The sequence below is a fragment of the Lynx rufus genome, unplaced genomic scaffold, assembly GCF_022079265.1.
Source record: "Lynx rufus isolate CCGP_SWC_20201006 ecotype Redwood Valley unplaced genomic scaffold, mLynRuf1.p SCAF_15, whole genome shotgun sequence".
In the NCBI taxonomy this organism is placed as follows: domain Eukaryota; kingdom Metazoa; phylum Chordata; class Mammalia; order Carnivora; family Felidae; genus Lynx; species Lynx rufus.
The window spans coordinates 38388318-38404353 of NW_025814829.1; the positions used below are offsets into that span (position 1 = coordinate 38388318).

Below are 16036 nucleotides of genomic sequence, written 5' to 3' on the forward strand. Positions count from 1 at the left end.
GACAAATATGGTAACAGCTCTGGGTAATTTCACTGGGTTCACTTGTGATTGGAGCCACTGAGCCAAGGGCTGCAGAGATCTGAAATCCCTGAGTTGGTCTGGGGGGCGCTTCTGTGCCTCCAAAGGGGACAGCCTCTGCTCTTCCCAGCCATTAATGCTGTTCAGAAATGCAGGCCTGGAGGCGCCTGGGTGGCTCAGTCGGTTAAGCGTCCAACTTCAGCTTAGGTCATGATCTCACAGTTCATGAGTTCGAGCCCCACGTTGGGCTCTGTGCTGACAGCTCAGAGCCTGGACCCCACTTTGGGTTCTGGGTCTCCCTGTCTCTCTGTCTCTCCCCCACTTGCACTCTGTCTCACTGTCTGTCTTTCAAAAATAAAGAATTTTAAAAAATGCAGGCCTGGCCTTATTAGATCTTCTGCCTTCTCAAAGTCATTTTTTTTTTAGTGTTTATTTTTTGAGAGAGAGAGAATCGGAAGCAGGCTCTAGGCTCTAAGTTGTCAGCACAGAGCCCCATGTGGGGCTCAAACTCACAAGCCTCATGAAATTATGACCTGAGCCAAAGTTGGTCACTTAACTGACTGAGCCACCCAGGCCCCCCTCAAAGTCATTTTTTTAAACAAGAAAATAAATGTTTAATGTTGTGAAGGTCAAAACATTCAGGAGCCATCTCTTTTCCACCTCTCTCTCTAAGAGGATTTTAGGAGCATTTTATGAAAAGCAACAAACTGCTTTCTTTCTTTCATTTTTTTAAGTTTATTTTGAGAGAGAGACAGAGAGAAAGAGCACACGTGCAAACAGGAGGGGCATAGAGAGGCAGAGAATCCCAAGCACCTCTGTGCAGTCATCTTGGAGCCCAATGTGGGGTTTGAACTCAGGAACCATGAGATCATGGCCTAAGCTGAAACCAAGAGCCGGATCCTTAACCAACTGAGCCACTCAGGCGCCCCAACAAGCCGCTTTCTTGAGGGGCTAGAAAATGTATCACCCATAGCATCCCTAACCCTAGTATAATTGTAGCTCCCATCCAGCAAGGCCTAAAGGAGTAGTAAGAAGGGGGTCAGTGTAGATGGAAGCACTACCCACTGAAGCCCTAAAATAGTATGGAGTCCACTGAAAGAGGAGAGGAATCATGGGCTTCACGTACTGGCCTACATTTGTCAAAGGGTGCAGCCAACTCCCTGGAGAGAGAAGGGCCAAGGGAGGGAGGAGTGCAAGATTTCGTCCTGTTTATTCCAGATCCACCTCCTCCTCGAAGTCTCTGTTCCCAGCCTCCCTGATTAGAATAATTAGTCCCTCTTCTAAACCCCTGTATACTTAAAAAAAACTTTTTTAAATGTTTTATTTATTTTTGAGAGAGACAGAGTGAGAGCAGGGAAGGAGCAGAGAGAGAAGGAGACACAGAATCCGAAGCAGGCTCCAGGCTCTGAGCTGGAGAGCTCCAGGCTCTGTCAGCACAGAGCCCAACGCCGGGCTCGAACCCACAAGCCGTGAGATCATGACCTGAGCCACCCAGGCGCCCCATCCCGTATACTTTTTGATTCAGTCATAGCCTTTATCATGTTTTCTCAATGGTCTAGTTATTTATATACTAGTTTCTCCTTTATTCAGTTAACGTTATAGGTTTAAATGTATCCTGCGGGTGTGGAGATAAGCTGATTTTAAGACAGCGATCACGGGTGTTCCACCATCATTGAGTCTCTGCACTATGCCAGGCACAGACTAGGGATTGTGAGGTATAAAAGGCACAGGCCTGCCTTCTGGAAGTCCTTGCTCTAGCCTGCAGGGTGAGCATAAACAATTTACAAAATGATTCTTGGGGTGTTTGGGTGGCTCAGTCAGTTCGGCATCAGACTTCACCTTAGGCCATGATCTCTCTGTTGGTGAGTTTGAGGCCTGCATTGGGCTCTGTGCTGATAGCTCAGAGCCTGCAGCCTGCTTCAGACTCTGTGTCTCCTGGTTTCTCTGCCCCTCCCCAGTTTGCACTCTTGTCTGTCTCTCTCTCTGTCTCCCTTAAAAGTAAATAAACATGTAAGTAGGGATGTGAACTTCGCTGAGGGTGTGAGGTGTTTCTGGGTTTTGTCATGAGGAGTAGTAACAGCAATAATGATTGAGCATTTCATTGGAGCCAGGTAGGGTGCTGAGCACGTGTACTAGACTGGCCATTAGAGGCCCACTTGGCAGTGTGGGTCCCTGCTGAGTTTAGAGTCCATTCTGGGGACACACACACACACGCACACACACACACCCTAACAGACTAAATCAGTTTCTCTCCTTAAGTATTTCTGAAAATGGAAACAAGCTCTTCAGCCTCCCTTTCCAAATGAAGAAGCATTAGACTAAACCAAAAGAATGCACATCAAAGTACAGTACCTACCAGCCCCTGACAATCCGGAGCTCTGCGGGCTCCTCCTTGGTGACAAAGCCAGGCCTGCTCTAAGTGGTCTTCAGTATGTGGCCAGGATGGGATTGGGGAGCTGTCAAGACCTCAGTGAAAGTGTACAGGAGCCACTGTGTTTGAGTCTGTGATTCCAACATGGACGGTTGCCCACCAGATTTCTTTCCAGCTTCCAGTCTGATTTGGAAGTTCCCTAGGTCTGCCAGAGCTATTTGCTGGTTGCTGGCATTGGTAGATGAGCACTACTGGTCAAAATCAGGGTTAGCCATGCACAGACAAAGCCGCTACTGATTTTCCTGCATCTCAGAGCTTATCCCAAGTGGCAGAGGGCTGATGGAAGCAGCCAGAAGCAGGTTCCAAGTGGCAGGAACATAAATATTCCCAGTTAAACAGGTCAAGCTGACCTAAATGAGGGTATTGAGATGGATTGTCTAGGCAGATAACTCACCCATTCTCCCTTTAGGTGAGAACAACCTAAATTTGTTCTTGTGCTGTATTGAGGGAGCCCCCCTGCTCAGCAAGACTGAGAGGCCAGGATTTGGTATTTGAGCAAGGGGGGCAGGGGCAGCAATGTTCTGAGGCTGTGCTCGTGAGCTATTATGCCATTATGCCATTATGGAGGGAGTCTGCTCCCCTCAGGGGGCCTTAGAACTGCTTTAAAGCACACTTTCCCAGTTGACTGGCTCTGATTAGTTGTCATTTGCATGTTGTGGATAGTGACTGCCTGTGCATTCTTTGCTGTTATCTCTAGTGTTTCTATTATCTTTGATAAATATCCTTTGATGTCTTTGTTTTCTTTATGCATCAGATTTTTTTGTTTTGTTTTCATGTGGTAAGGAATACAATAAGCAAAGATGAAAAGGATGTTAACAAGGTTAAAATTAAACTGAGATTTTCTGGTCCCCATTGACAAAAATGTAAATGGAAGCCAACTAGCACTTTTTGTTCTTGGCTGTGTAACCATGGGTTCTGTGGCATTTAACACCTGCTAGCCATGGCACAGTTTTCCTTTGAATTTTCACTCTCTAGCCCCCATCATCTTCACCTGCACTTTGATTGAGAACAAGTCACTTTATATGATGTGTGTAAATCTGTTTGTAGATTTTAAAATCAGTATGATTTTTAAGGAAAAGAGCCCTTATTGCCTTAAGCATCAGATCCTTACAGGGTCATTGCTCTTCAGACTGCCCAGTGCATGCATGCAGATCACAAGAGAATCTTATTCCCATGCGGATTTTGACTGGGGAGGACTGTGTGAGGACTGGGACTCTGCATTTCTTACAGACCCCAGATGCCTGTGCTACTCTTCCACAGACCGTGCTTTGAGAGGCAGTGACAGCCAAGTTCCTCTCCGATGTTAATCCTGTTCAATGTAAAACTAGCAAATACAATTGAAGCTTAATTTGCTGTCACAAATATTAAGTGCTAAAATTTTTAAATATTAAGATCGAATTTTCCTATCTTGTAAGCCTAAAAGATGATTGCCTCTCACCAAATGGAATGTTAAATTCTCATTTCACCATGGCTTCGACCATTGTTCTTCCCCAAAAGGGCAAAAGCTTACTAAGTAATTACTTTTTAAATATTACTTGTGGGGATATTTAAATGTAAAGCCCTTGCTGATAAATAAGTGATGTGTTGCTCACGTAAGTGAAGCATATGTGAACAACTAGAGAAATCACTCAAAAAACAAGGAAAAACTCAGGCATTATTTAGAGCAGGTTAAAAGTTTTACACACCGGCCGGGTGGACTTTTAATAACTATTAACAAAAGGGAGCAGTTTATAGATTTGAGGGTTGGTTGAATAATATTCTAAAAAAGTCTTGGGGCGCCTGGGTGGCGCAGTCGGTTAAGCGTCCGACTTCAGCCAGGTCACGATCTCGCGGTCCGGGAGTTCGAGCCCCGCGTCCGGCTCTGGGCTGATGGCTCAGAGCCTGGAGCCTGTTTCCGATTCTGTGTCTCCCTCTCTCTCTGCCTCTCCCCCGTTCATGCTCTGTCTCTCCCTGTCTCAAAAATAAATAAAACGTTGAAATAAATAAATAAATAAATAAGTCTTAATATGCATTTCTTCTTTTTTTTTTTTTTTTCCTGTGTCCTTTAGAGAAATCAACTTTTCAGTCATTGGTCAGTACGTGGACTATCTTGTGGAAGAACAGGGAGTGAAGAATATTTTTGGTGAGTCATCTTTAGAGATTTGTCTATACATCTCTAGCCAAATCCTTAGAGAGTAGCTTTTACCTGGTTACTAGTAGGAGGTCACAGTGTCTTGTGCCATAGGTTACTGGCTAAGCTAAGTAAAATTTGTGAATCTGTGGACTCATCAGTTTTAGATGTGGAAGGCATCTCAAGAGATTATCTAATTTGGTAGTGTACCTTCAAAACAGATAAGGTATTATTTTTATCCCCACTTAAGGAGGAAAATCTGTGACTCAGATATATTATTCAGGGTGCCTAACGCACTGAACCAAGAAATGGTAGAGTAACAGCAAAATCCAGACTTCTCTGTCTTAAGAATGGGCTTTATTCTGACCTCAACCAGACCTTTCATATGTTAAATGTGGAAAGACTCGACATGCAGCACACAAGGGAATCACAGGTCCAGCAGTTACCGTCATTTATTTCAGAGACGGTGGAAATTAAAAAGTCAGACCCTGAATATTTCAGGCCTGAGAACTATGCTTACCTCTGGTTGAGTTACCCCTTGTGTTGTGTTCTGGGTGCTTGACTCCATAGACTGGACGCTACGTCTTTTTCCTGAGCTACTGCTCTACCAACAGGGGCCCCTTAAAAACTGGAAGCATAAGGTCAGAATCAAAGGAGGTTAAAACTTCTGTGAAAAGGTGTGCAGGCCACACATTAAAACCAGAACCTGATTACAGAACCACTTGGTGTCTGCCCTACAGCTCCAAGCTGTGGTGAGGAAGACAGATTCTTACTCATCGAAAGGCCACAGATGTCCCCTGGGTATAGGGAAAAAGTAGGAACATCCCTACTAGTAGAGCATGTTTGAAATTTCTTAAGACCCCAAAGGAGTGGGAAAAACACTCTTTCCTACTCTCACTCCCCTTCTCTACCCCACCTGAGTGCTCAGTGTTTGGTGATCCGAAGTGCTGCCATATGCCTTAGGCTCCTGTAATGTATCCTAGTGCTGTTTGCATGCTTTCTGTGGTCCATTAAGAGATTATTGTATTAACAGGGCAAGTTTTGGAAACACACAGATCTGGATTCAAACTTAGATTACTTAGTGATTCAGAGCCTCATTTTTTCATCTGTAAATGAGAAAAATCATTTGTACTTTGCAGGGTTGCTGTGAGAATAAGTGAATATGTAAGAGTGCTTATTCAAGAAATATTAATATCCTTGGTGTTTAATTATGAATTACCATTTAAAAATTGTCCTAGAGTGCTGCCATCATGTTAAACTGTAGACTGAGGTCGTTTTAGATATGCAGTATGCACCACTATCCTCATAAGTAACTCCCATGTGTGATGCCCTTGACATCCCAGCTCTGGATGGTGTTGATCTTCCTGCCAATCAAGCCCAAATAATAGAACTGGGTGGTTTTGCCCAAAATTTGCCTAAAATGAGGACAGTCTCCATTCAAATACTTGCTATCTGTTCCTGATAGCAAGGACAGATTTGTAATTACAAGTCATAAATTAGCCTTCCCGCTGCTCTGGCCAAGGTGAAGATAGAAAAAAGACAGAGTCTTAGATAAAAATGGAAACATGGCATTCCCCCTCCCACATTCCATCCTCTGATCTTTCCCCATGTCCCTCCCTCGTAAGCAGGGAGTTCTGACCCTGCGTTTCCAGTGTTGCTGTTGGAGGAGCAAAGGGAATTGGTTGGCCCCACTGACTGACTCTCTGTTTGGAACAGTGAATGGCACAACGGGAGAAGGCCTGTCCCTGAGCGTCTCAGAGCGACGCCAGGTCGCAGAGGAATGGATGACAAAAGGGCGGAACAAGTGAGTGGTGTCACCAGGATAAAGGGTCTCTTGCAGAGAGCTGTGTGGAGTACTGCTCTTTTCTGATGACACAGTCTCCCACCTTCTGGTCAGAGGTCAGGCTTGAGGCATGGGGATCCGGGCACTTCAGCGAGGCACTGAGGCAGAGGAGCGCCCCTCCTTTCTAGGTGGAAGCAGGCAGACTGCAAGGCCCACCTGTGTCCCAGAGGATCCATCTGGAAGCTGCCCCTTACTGTCTATAAGGGTTACCTGTCCTTGGACTGAGGGGATAAGAGGGAGTGGGGCTGGTGACAGACTCTGCTGTCCCCTGGCTTTTCTGAACAACTCCTCTCAGGATGGGTGCCTGATGCTTATATCAGCCCTGGCTTCCCTACATCTTCTCTGTGCATGCGACTCAGCATGCTCTCTGTGGTGCTTCCTTTTGTAGTCTTAGGGAACTTTCTACATTTTCTAAACTTCAGTGTAATGATATATTTTTGTTCTAATGCTCCATTCATGCCATGGTAAGCAAATAGGACAGGATCCATTCAGTAAGCACACTCAGTTAACCAAGCTTTATTTGTCATGTGTGATGCACTGTGCTGGCACTGGGGAGATGAAACAGAGTCCCTGCCTTCAGGTTGCTTGTCATGCAATGGAGATGTCCAATCACGAAATTTAACACTGATCCTTGTGATAACCAGCATAAGCAGGGGTCAAAGAAGGCAATGATTGATGTTGCCTTAGGTGGTGGCAAAGATTGGAGGTAAGTCCCAAGTGACCCTGGAGCAGAGGTTGTCAGAGTGAAGCCCATGACCTCCTTGGGGATCCTTATGTGACTTCAGAACACCTTGAGTACTCTGATGCTACATGCCAAGTCTGAATGCATGTCCGCGTACACATTTCCTGTTGATCCATCAGCTTTCAGCTCATTTCCAGTCAGATTTGGGCCCAAATTCCACCAGGCCCAAACAGATTAAAGACCATGGACACAAAAAAGAGGAAAGTTAAAGATCAATATTAAGAAAAGCACCAGAAATGGGGAGAAAGTGAAGGGGACAAAGACAGAAAGCCCTCAGAAGGGCAGGAGAGAGGTCAGGGGTGAATCCCACCACTTAAGGAAGAATAGTTTCAGAGCACGCCAATGTAGCGCAATAATTAGGAGTGGGGACTGTGCAGCCAGACTGCCTGAGTTTGGGTCCTGGTTCTGTCTCTTACTAGCCTTCTGAACTCAAGTCCTTTAACCGCCCTGTGTTTCACCTATAAAATAGGAATAAAAGTACATGTCTTCTAAGGTGGTGGCGAGGATTGAGACGGTGGCTGGCACACAGTACCGAGTGTTACATAGGAATTCATTGTAATTCTTGGCAGTAGATGATGTGTTATCACATTTGTTATAAATATTGGATGTTGTGAAAGTTAGTAGATGGAGGGCTGAGAAGACTGCTTGGTTTGCAGTGACTGTGACCAATGACCTCAGAGCAGAGCCAGTGGGGTTGTTGAAACAGAAGCAGACCGGAGTGAGCTGTAGAAGGCAGCAGGTGTGCGGAGGTGGGGGCCATGAGAGCAGCCCATTCTCCAAACGTTTTCTGGTGAAGGGAAGGAGAGATGGAGTAGTAGATTAGGGAGGAAGAAGCAAGATTAAAAGAAGGGTAATTAGTTGTAAAGCAGGGTAGCTCTGAGCATGTTTCTCTGCCGAAAAGACACCGTTATGGGAGAAAAGATTAACAAAGAGAAGACAGCTGCTACCTTTGATGGGAAGGTCTGGGGGCACGTGGGGCTTGAAATAAAACCAAAAGTAGATAGAGTAATGTTAGAGGACAGCCATGAAGCTAGGAGGAAAGCATAGATGGGGAGGTAACTAAGTGTAGAGGCACAGAGAAGGAGAAGGGGGCAGTCTGTGTATGAAACGTCTGTATTTCTGGTGCATTGGAAGTGAAGACATCTGCCAGGAACAAGGAGTTGGGCTGGAATATAGAGCTTGAGAGTAGTCCAGATTTGAAGTAGCCATTGCAGGGAATTGGAAGGGAAGTCCGTCGTGATGACCAGAAGGCTTTCTGGAGCCTCATTCTCCTGAATTGGGAAATTACGAGTTGGTATCAAAGCCACAGGGTGTTTTTTTCTAGCAGCAACTAACAGCAGGATAGAAGGGAGGAAGGAATGTGTGACTCGTTTTAACCTAGGCCGGGAGAAGGGGTGTGAAAGGTTTGAGGAGGTCATGCCGACAAGCTACTGGTAAGAGTAGAGCACATCAGTTAGCCTTCCCTTCTCCTTTTCGAGGGCTTTTCCTATAAAAATGCAAACCTGATCACATCACCTCTTTAGTGAGGCCCATTTCACCTGAGACCTAACAAGTCAAGAATCGCTGAGGACTCACTGATCGGGCCTAAACAAGAATGTGGTGTCTTCATCCCCTCAGGATGGTACATGAGTCATTCAGGGGTCCCTCAGAAGAGTCACTGGGATGACTGGACTCACAGCTGAGTTTTATTAACCCTCCCTGAGAACACCCATCTCACTGTGGCCTCCGCCCACGGGGTCACATGGAGCACCTCTGAAGATGAATATTGGGGTCTCAGGGAAAACCTCTCTTATAAGAGGCCAAATTCTGAGGACTTACAAGACAGGGAAAAGCTTTATGCAGTGAATTCATTTCTCATATGGCTGGTTCCTGGCTGTACTCTTTGAAGAACCTCTTTATTTTTATATCCAACCAAAAAATGTCTCAATTTTACACCTATCTCCAGGCACCTATCACCATCAAATACACCATCTAAAATAGCGCTTCATCAAAGGTAGTATTCAAGTATCAATCGCGCTGGTCAGAGTGGCTAAAATGAACAAATCAGGAGACTATAGACGCTGGCGATGATGTGGAGAAACGGGAACCCTCTTGCACTGCTGGTGGGAGTGCAACTGGTGTAGCCTCTCTGGAAAACAGTGTGGAGGTTCCTCAAAAAATTAAAAATAGAACTACCCTATGACCCAGAAATAGCCCTGCTGCTAGGAATCTACCCAAAGGATGCAGGAGTGCTGATGCATAGGGGCACACGTACCCCAATGTTTATAGCAACACTTTCAACAATAGCCAAATTATGGAAAGAGCCTAAATGTCCATCACCTGACAAATGGATAAAGAAGATGTGGTTTATATATACAATGGAATACTACTTGGCAATGAGAAAGAATGAAATCTGGCCATTTGCAGCAACGTGAATGGAACTGGAAGGCATTATGCTGAGTGAAATAAGCCAGGGAGAGAAAGATAACCATATATTTTCACTCATACGTGGATCTTGAGAAACTTAACAGAAGACCATGGGGGAGGGGAAGGGGGAAAAAAGTTACAGAGAGTGAGGGAGGCAAACCGCAATAGACTCTTAAGGACTGAGAACAAACTAAGGGTAGATGGGGGTGGGGGAGAGGGGAAAGAGGATGATGGGCAGGGAGGAAGGCACTTGTTGGCATGAGCACTGGGTGTTGTAACCAATTTGACAATAAATTATATTTAAAAAAAAATATCGATTAATCAGTTATTGGTTTCAAAATTCTGCTTGGTTGGACCTTAAATTTTATTTCCTGGACATTCTTTTTTCTTTAATCCTTTATTAGATTAGTTTTAAATAGACCACTATAGAATTTAATGGTTTTGAGATTGAGATTAGTGAGGCATTAGCCGACTTCCAGGATTAGTGAGACAGCACAAAGCAGGATAGTGCAGCCCTTCTGTGTTACTCTAAACTCCTAAGTGATGCAGCATGTTTTCTCCTTTGCAGGCTTGATCAGGTAGTAATTCACGTAGGAGCACTGAGCTTGAAGGAGTCACAAGAACTGGTATGTATGGAGGTCCATCTGGGAGAGACCACTCTAGGGTCCTCCTTTTTCTCTTATTACTGGAGTACAGTTGACATGTACAATGTTATATTAATTTCAGTGAAATTCATATAGTGAGCTGATAATTGTATGCATTAGTCCGTGTTCACCAGGGTAAGTGTGGTCACCAGCTGTCATCATACATGGTTATTACAATATTATTGTCTATATTCCCTATGCTGTGCTTTTCATCTCTGTGACTTGTTTTGTTTTTTTTTTAACGTTTATTTATTTTTGAGACAGAGAGAGACAGAGCATGAACAGGGGAGGGGCAGAGAGAGAGGGAGACACAGAATCGGAAGCAGGCTCCAGGCTCTGAGCCGTCATCAGCCCAGATGCCCGATGCGGGGCTCGAACTCGCGGACCGTGAGATCGTGACCTGAGTTGAAGTCGGACGCTTAACCGACTGAGCCACCCAGGCGCCCCTGTGACTTGTTTTACAATTGGAAGTTTGTACCCCTTAATCCTCTTCATCTATTTTGCCCGTCCCCCCACTACCCTCTCCTCTGGCAACTACCAGTTTGTTCTCTTCATTTACGTATGTATTGTATATTTCTCTTTCTATTTTTTTGTTTATTCATTTCTTTTGTTTTTTAGATTCCACATAAGGGAAGGGACTCCTTTTTTATGCTGAGGTTAAACTCAATACTGTTTTTGCTATATATTGGATGCTGTCATGGGGAGTATGAGATGAGGGACCTCAGAGAGCTCACCATCCAGAAGCAGGCACAGAGCCATGATGAGAGTAGCCCGAGGTGATAACTCCTATAGCAGAAGTCAGGGTGGGTATAGATGGAGCTAAGTTTGCGAGTCAGGAGAACTTGAGTGAACCTCAGCTTTCCCTCGGAAGCAAAGAGCAAAGCCATCTACTGGGCATGAAGGAGATGGTAGATGGGGTTCAGGTGTGAAGAGCAGTTACTGCCTCAGAGAATGGGAGAGAGAACTGAAACACAGGAAGACTGTCCCACCCATGTTCGAATCAGCATTATCTACAATGTAAAGAGGCAGAAGCAGCCCAAATGCCCATCAGTGGATAAATAGATAAAATGTGGTATAGACATACTATTAAAGGACAAAAAGGCAGCTGAGTAATTTAAAAGATCCAGTTGGCTTTGAGTGATTCATGAATCCAGCAGCATCCAATCTAGCAAATAGAAGGGAGCTCTGGGGGGCCTGGGGGGCTCAGTTGGTTAAGCATCTGACTCTTAATTTTGGCTCAGATCATGTCATGCTTCATGAGATCGAGCCCCCCGTCAGGCCCTGTGCTGACACTGTGGAGCCTGTTTGGGATTCTCTCTCTCTCCCTCTCTCTCTCTCTGCCCCTCCCCCACTCTCCCACGTGCATGCATGCTCTCACTGTCTCAAAATAAGTACAGTTTAAAAAAAAAAAAGAAGGAAGTTCTTTCGAGCCTGGAAAAGGAAAGGTTTTTAAAGACAGGGGGTGAAGAAAAGAAAATTATTAGCAAAGAACACATTGTTTTAAGCAAGGTCATCCTCCTAAGGGGAATGGAAGGGGTCTGGCAATAAATTTCCTCATGCTGACCAGGAAGTTCCATGTTGCCAGTTTAAAGGTTACATTCCTGGGAAGATTGAAACTGCAGTCAGGTTACGTATTAAGTCTTGGTTTGCTGATGTGGGGCCTTAACATAAGTGACTCCATCTGGGTCCTGTGATTTTCTTTTTAACAATACAGTGGAATATTATTCAGCCTTAAAAAGGAAAGAAATCTATCCTGTCACATGCTGTAATGTAGGTGAACCTCCTTGAGGACATTATGTTAAATAAGCCAGTCACTAGAAAACAAATACTATATGATTCTTCTTAAATGAGGTATCTAAAGTAGTCAAATTCATAAAAACAAAGTAGAATGGTGGATATCAGGGGCTAGAGGGAGAGAAAAAGAAGAATTGTTTAATGGGTATAGAGTTTCAGATCTGGAAGATGAAAAGTTGTAGAGGGGCGCCTGGGTGGCTTAGTCCTTTGAGCGTCCCACTTCAGCTTAGGTCATGATCTCAAGGTTCACGGGTTTGAGCCCAGCGTCAGGTTCTGTGCTGACAGCTCAGAGCCTGGAGCCTGCTTGGGACTCTGTGTCTCCCTCTCTCTCTGCCCCTCCCCTGCTCACACTCTGTCTCTCTGTCTCAAAAATAAATAAAATATTTAAAAAAAAATTTTTAATTAATAAAATTAAAAGAAAAGTTGTAGAGATATGTTTCATAACTGCTGAACTGTACACTTAAAAATGATTAAAGTGGTAAATTTTATGTGATTTTGTCACAAAAAAAAATTTTTTTTTAAGTAACTTATATGCCCCACATTTGGCAGACTTGAACTCAAAACCCTGAGGTTAGGAGTCAGTCACATGCTCTTCTGACTGAGCCAGCCAGGTACCCCTAATTAGTCAAATTTTTAAAAAGGATTGCCCAGTGGTGCTGAAAACCAACTGAAGCTGAGTCATAAATTTCTCATACCACTATTCAACTAGGTTATGGAAATTTCTTCCTAGGTGCAGTCTTCAACCAGAACATAGGTTCAAGAACACAAACAATTGGATTGCTCTGGGTTTGAAGATTAGCAGATTAGATGGAGCAAAGGGTAGGAGTAGAAGGAGTCAAAGTTGCTGGCAGAAAAGTACATGACCTGGTGGTTCCAGGACTTTGTGAATTGGGTAAAAAAAGAAAGCTCAACAATGTTGCATTGTTTACCAGAAGGCCTAGTACCTGGACCACTGCTAAATTAACCATGTTTTCAGAATTTATATATTCTAATTCCAAAGATTCCAATGACTTGACCTGGCCTCAACATCTTCTTGATGCATTTTGTTTTTCCTATTACTGAATTTAGAAATGGAATGCATTATACACATTTGCAAAATTGCAGTTCAACACTCTTAGGCAAGCCACACAGGAAGACATATTGCTAGATGGTTGCTTAATAAGCCTAAAATCAGAAGTTGGAGATTTGATTTATCCTTCTTATTCTTGATAGGTCTTTCAGTTTAGGTAGTATCATGTAGGAAACCTTTTTTTTCTCATCTCTTTTCAATTGCTTTCTTTCCCTATGTGTGACATAAATTTTAAAGTATTGTCATGTCATGACATGAAAACCGTCCTCTATTGGGCTAACCACTAGAAGAGTATAATCTTAGTATAGAAATAATCCCCTGCTATAGGGATAATCCCCTGCTATAGGGATAATCCCCTACTATGGGGATAATCTTACCAATGAGATGATAATTTTGTATCTGCTTAGCCATAACTCCATTGGATGGGGTTTGAATGGGCACTGCCATCAACTGTCTTTAGCTGTTTCCTTTTTCCTTATTTCCAGCTAAGGTTACCCTTCTACTTCTTGCCCTAAACAGAGTGCTAAAACAAATTATTCAAATACATTACATTCCAACCCCATGTTAATGAAATTACACCCAATGTCACAATTGGTCTTTGGACTATATCCCATTCTTCTTTTTGGCTCTCCTACTTCTGCAGAAAGCTAATCACATCTATTAGGTATAGATATTAAAGTCTCAAAAGGGAAGCGTGTTTCCATTTTAGGTAGTGGGACATGTTCTGAAGCAATCCGCAAGTCCCTGCTGTGTGCTCAGCACCATGATTAACTAACTGTACACAAGAGTAAAATCTGACCCCTGCCCTCAGGGAACTCATTCTATTTGAGAACAGTCACTGTACACAACTCTCTTGCCATGTAGTAGACTTTAGGTACTCTACTTGAAATAGATAAGGATGTTTGAGGGCCCAGCAGAAGGAAATGTTGTTTTTCCTGGAGAAATCTGAGAAAACCTCAGAATAGTGGTACAGTGTATCTTCCTTTATGTGCATAATCTTTTTCTTCTCAACCATCCTCAACTTCATTCCCAATCCATAAATTAAATTTTTTAAATAAATTTAGAATAAGTTTTAAAATATGACTATTAAAGCACTGGACAGGAAAGATAGCGTCATCCAATGGATCCGATGGGCTGAACACTAGAAGAGAAATTACACCTGCAAGTTTCTCTTTAATGAACCACTCATGTCTGCTTTAGCAAGGGTTTTTTGTACTGACAGAGTCTGAAGAAGAATCAGATTAAAAGCACAGGCCACCTCCAACAGCGGTCTCTACTTTGCAATTTGGGATTTTCCTGGTAATGACATTTATCATTAAATTTGGCTTATTTTCTGTTCTCTAGTGGTGCATCAGTTGCATCACTTCAAGTGCTACTGTCAGTAGTTTGTTGCTACTCTCATTATCTAACTGAAGGTGCATATAATAAGTCACTTATTCCAAGTGATATTGTAATTTATAATAAATATGTATTTGGTCTTTGCTCAGCTTCTGGCACAGAGTTCCTAACACTCTTGGAATTCTCTGTGATGAGAGCAATAAAGGTGTCTCTGGTTACATGAATGAGGTGGCTTTTAGAATGCAACTAATCGAGGGGCACCTGGGTGGCTCTGTGGGTTAAGCATCCAACTTTGGCTCAGGTCATGATCTCATGCTCTGTGAGTTCGACCCCACATCGGGCTCTGTTCTGACAGCTCAGAGCCTGGAGCCTGCTTCAGATTCTGTGTCTCCCTCTCTCTCTGCCTCTCTCTCTCTCTCAAAAATAAGTAAACATTTAAAAAATTAAAAAGAATGCAACTAAGGATGAGGGCTGATTGCCAGGAGAACCAACCACATGATTAGAGGGTTGGAACTTTCAGTCCTACTCGACCTCCACCCCTGGAGAGGGAGGAGGAACTGGAGGTTGAATCAGTCACCAGAGGTCAGTGATTTAATCAATGGTGCCTCTACGGGGAAGCCTCTATTAAAACCCAAAAAGGCAGGTTTCAGAGAGCTTCCATGTTGGTGAACATGTGGCAATCTGGGGAGAGTGGTGCCCCGGTGCTGGGAGAAGATGTGGAAACCATAAGCCCTGTCTCTGTCCCTGATGCTATGCATCTCTTCCACCTGGCTGTTTCTGAGTAATATCCTCTTACAATAAACCGGTGATCTAGTAAATAAATAGTTTCTCTGAGTTCTGTGAGCTGCTCTAGCAAATTAATCAACCCAAGGAGGGAATCATTGGAACTCCCAGCCTGTAGCCAGTGAGCCAGAAACACAGGTGACAACCTGGGCTTCTGACTGGCATCTAAAGTTGGAGGAGGTGGAGTAGTCTTATAGGACTGAGCCCTTAACCTGTGGAATCTGATTCTGTCTCCAGGTAGATAGCATCAGAGTTGAGTAGAATTGTGGGACACACAGCTGGTATCAGAGAATTGCTTGCTGATGTGGGGAAACCCCCACACCCACATAGCAGAATTGTGACTAGACCCACAATGGTCTTATTTCTTCTTTTAAAGGCCCGACATGCAGCAGAAATAGGAGCCGATGGCATCGCTGTCATTGCGCCTTTCTTTCTCAAGCCATGGAACAAAGGTAAGTAGACGGTCCAAACACATGGTACCTCACACGGGCCGCTTCTTTTTGCCTTCATTCAAAATGGTTACACTGAACTCGTGAAAGTAAAGTTTTATGGACTGACAGTGTGCAGTTGCAGTAGTATGCAGTGGTCCAGGATATTTGGCCTCCCTGGATCTATGTGAGAAAATACTCCTTTGAGAAGGGCTTCAACTCCTTTGCCAAACAATCTGATTGGGTCATCATCCACCAAGCCCCGGGTCAACCTATAGGTGCCTGTTTGAGTCAGGTGTTCACTCCTAGTCCAGCCGGTTTTGCAGAGTGTCAGAGTAACATGGCAAAACATGGGACCGGTTTTCTCAAAACAGAGGAATATAAGTGATGGGCATCTTGAGAACACACGTTCTATTCAAGATTGAATAAG

The 16036-nt window shown here is 43.9% G+C and overlaps 1 protein-coding gene across 4 annotated transcripts in view; it reads left to right on the forward strand.

Moving 5' to 3' along the window:
- NPL (N-acetylneuraminate pyruvate lyase) overlaps positions 1-16036 on the forward strand; it is a 38469-nt gene that overhangs the window by 10452 nt on the left and 11981 nt on the right. For all 4 annotated transcript variants that reach the window (XM_047076872.1, XM_047076875.1, XM_047076873.1 and 1 more), the window contains exons 3-6: positions 4498-4571; positions 6276-6363; positions 10119-10176; positions 15555-15630. In XM_047076872.1, coding sequence (XP_046932828.1) covers positions 4498-4571; positions 6276-6363; positions 10119-10176; positions 15555-15630 — 296 coding nt within the window. The remainder of the gene's footprint in view (positions 1-4497; positions 4572-6275; positions 6364-10118; positions 10177-15554; positions 15631-16036) is intronic.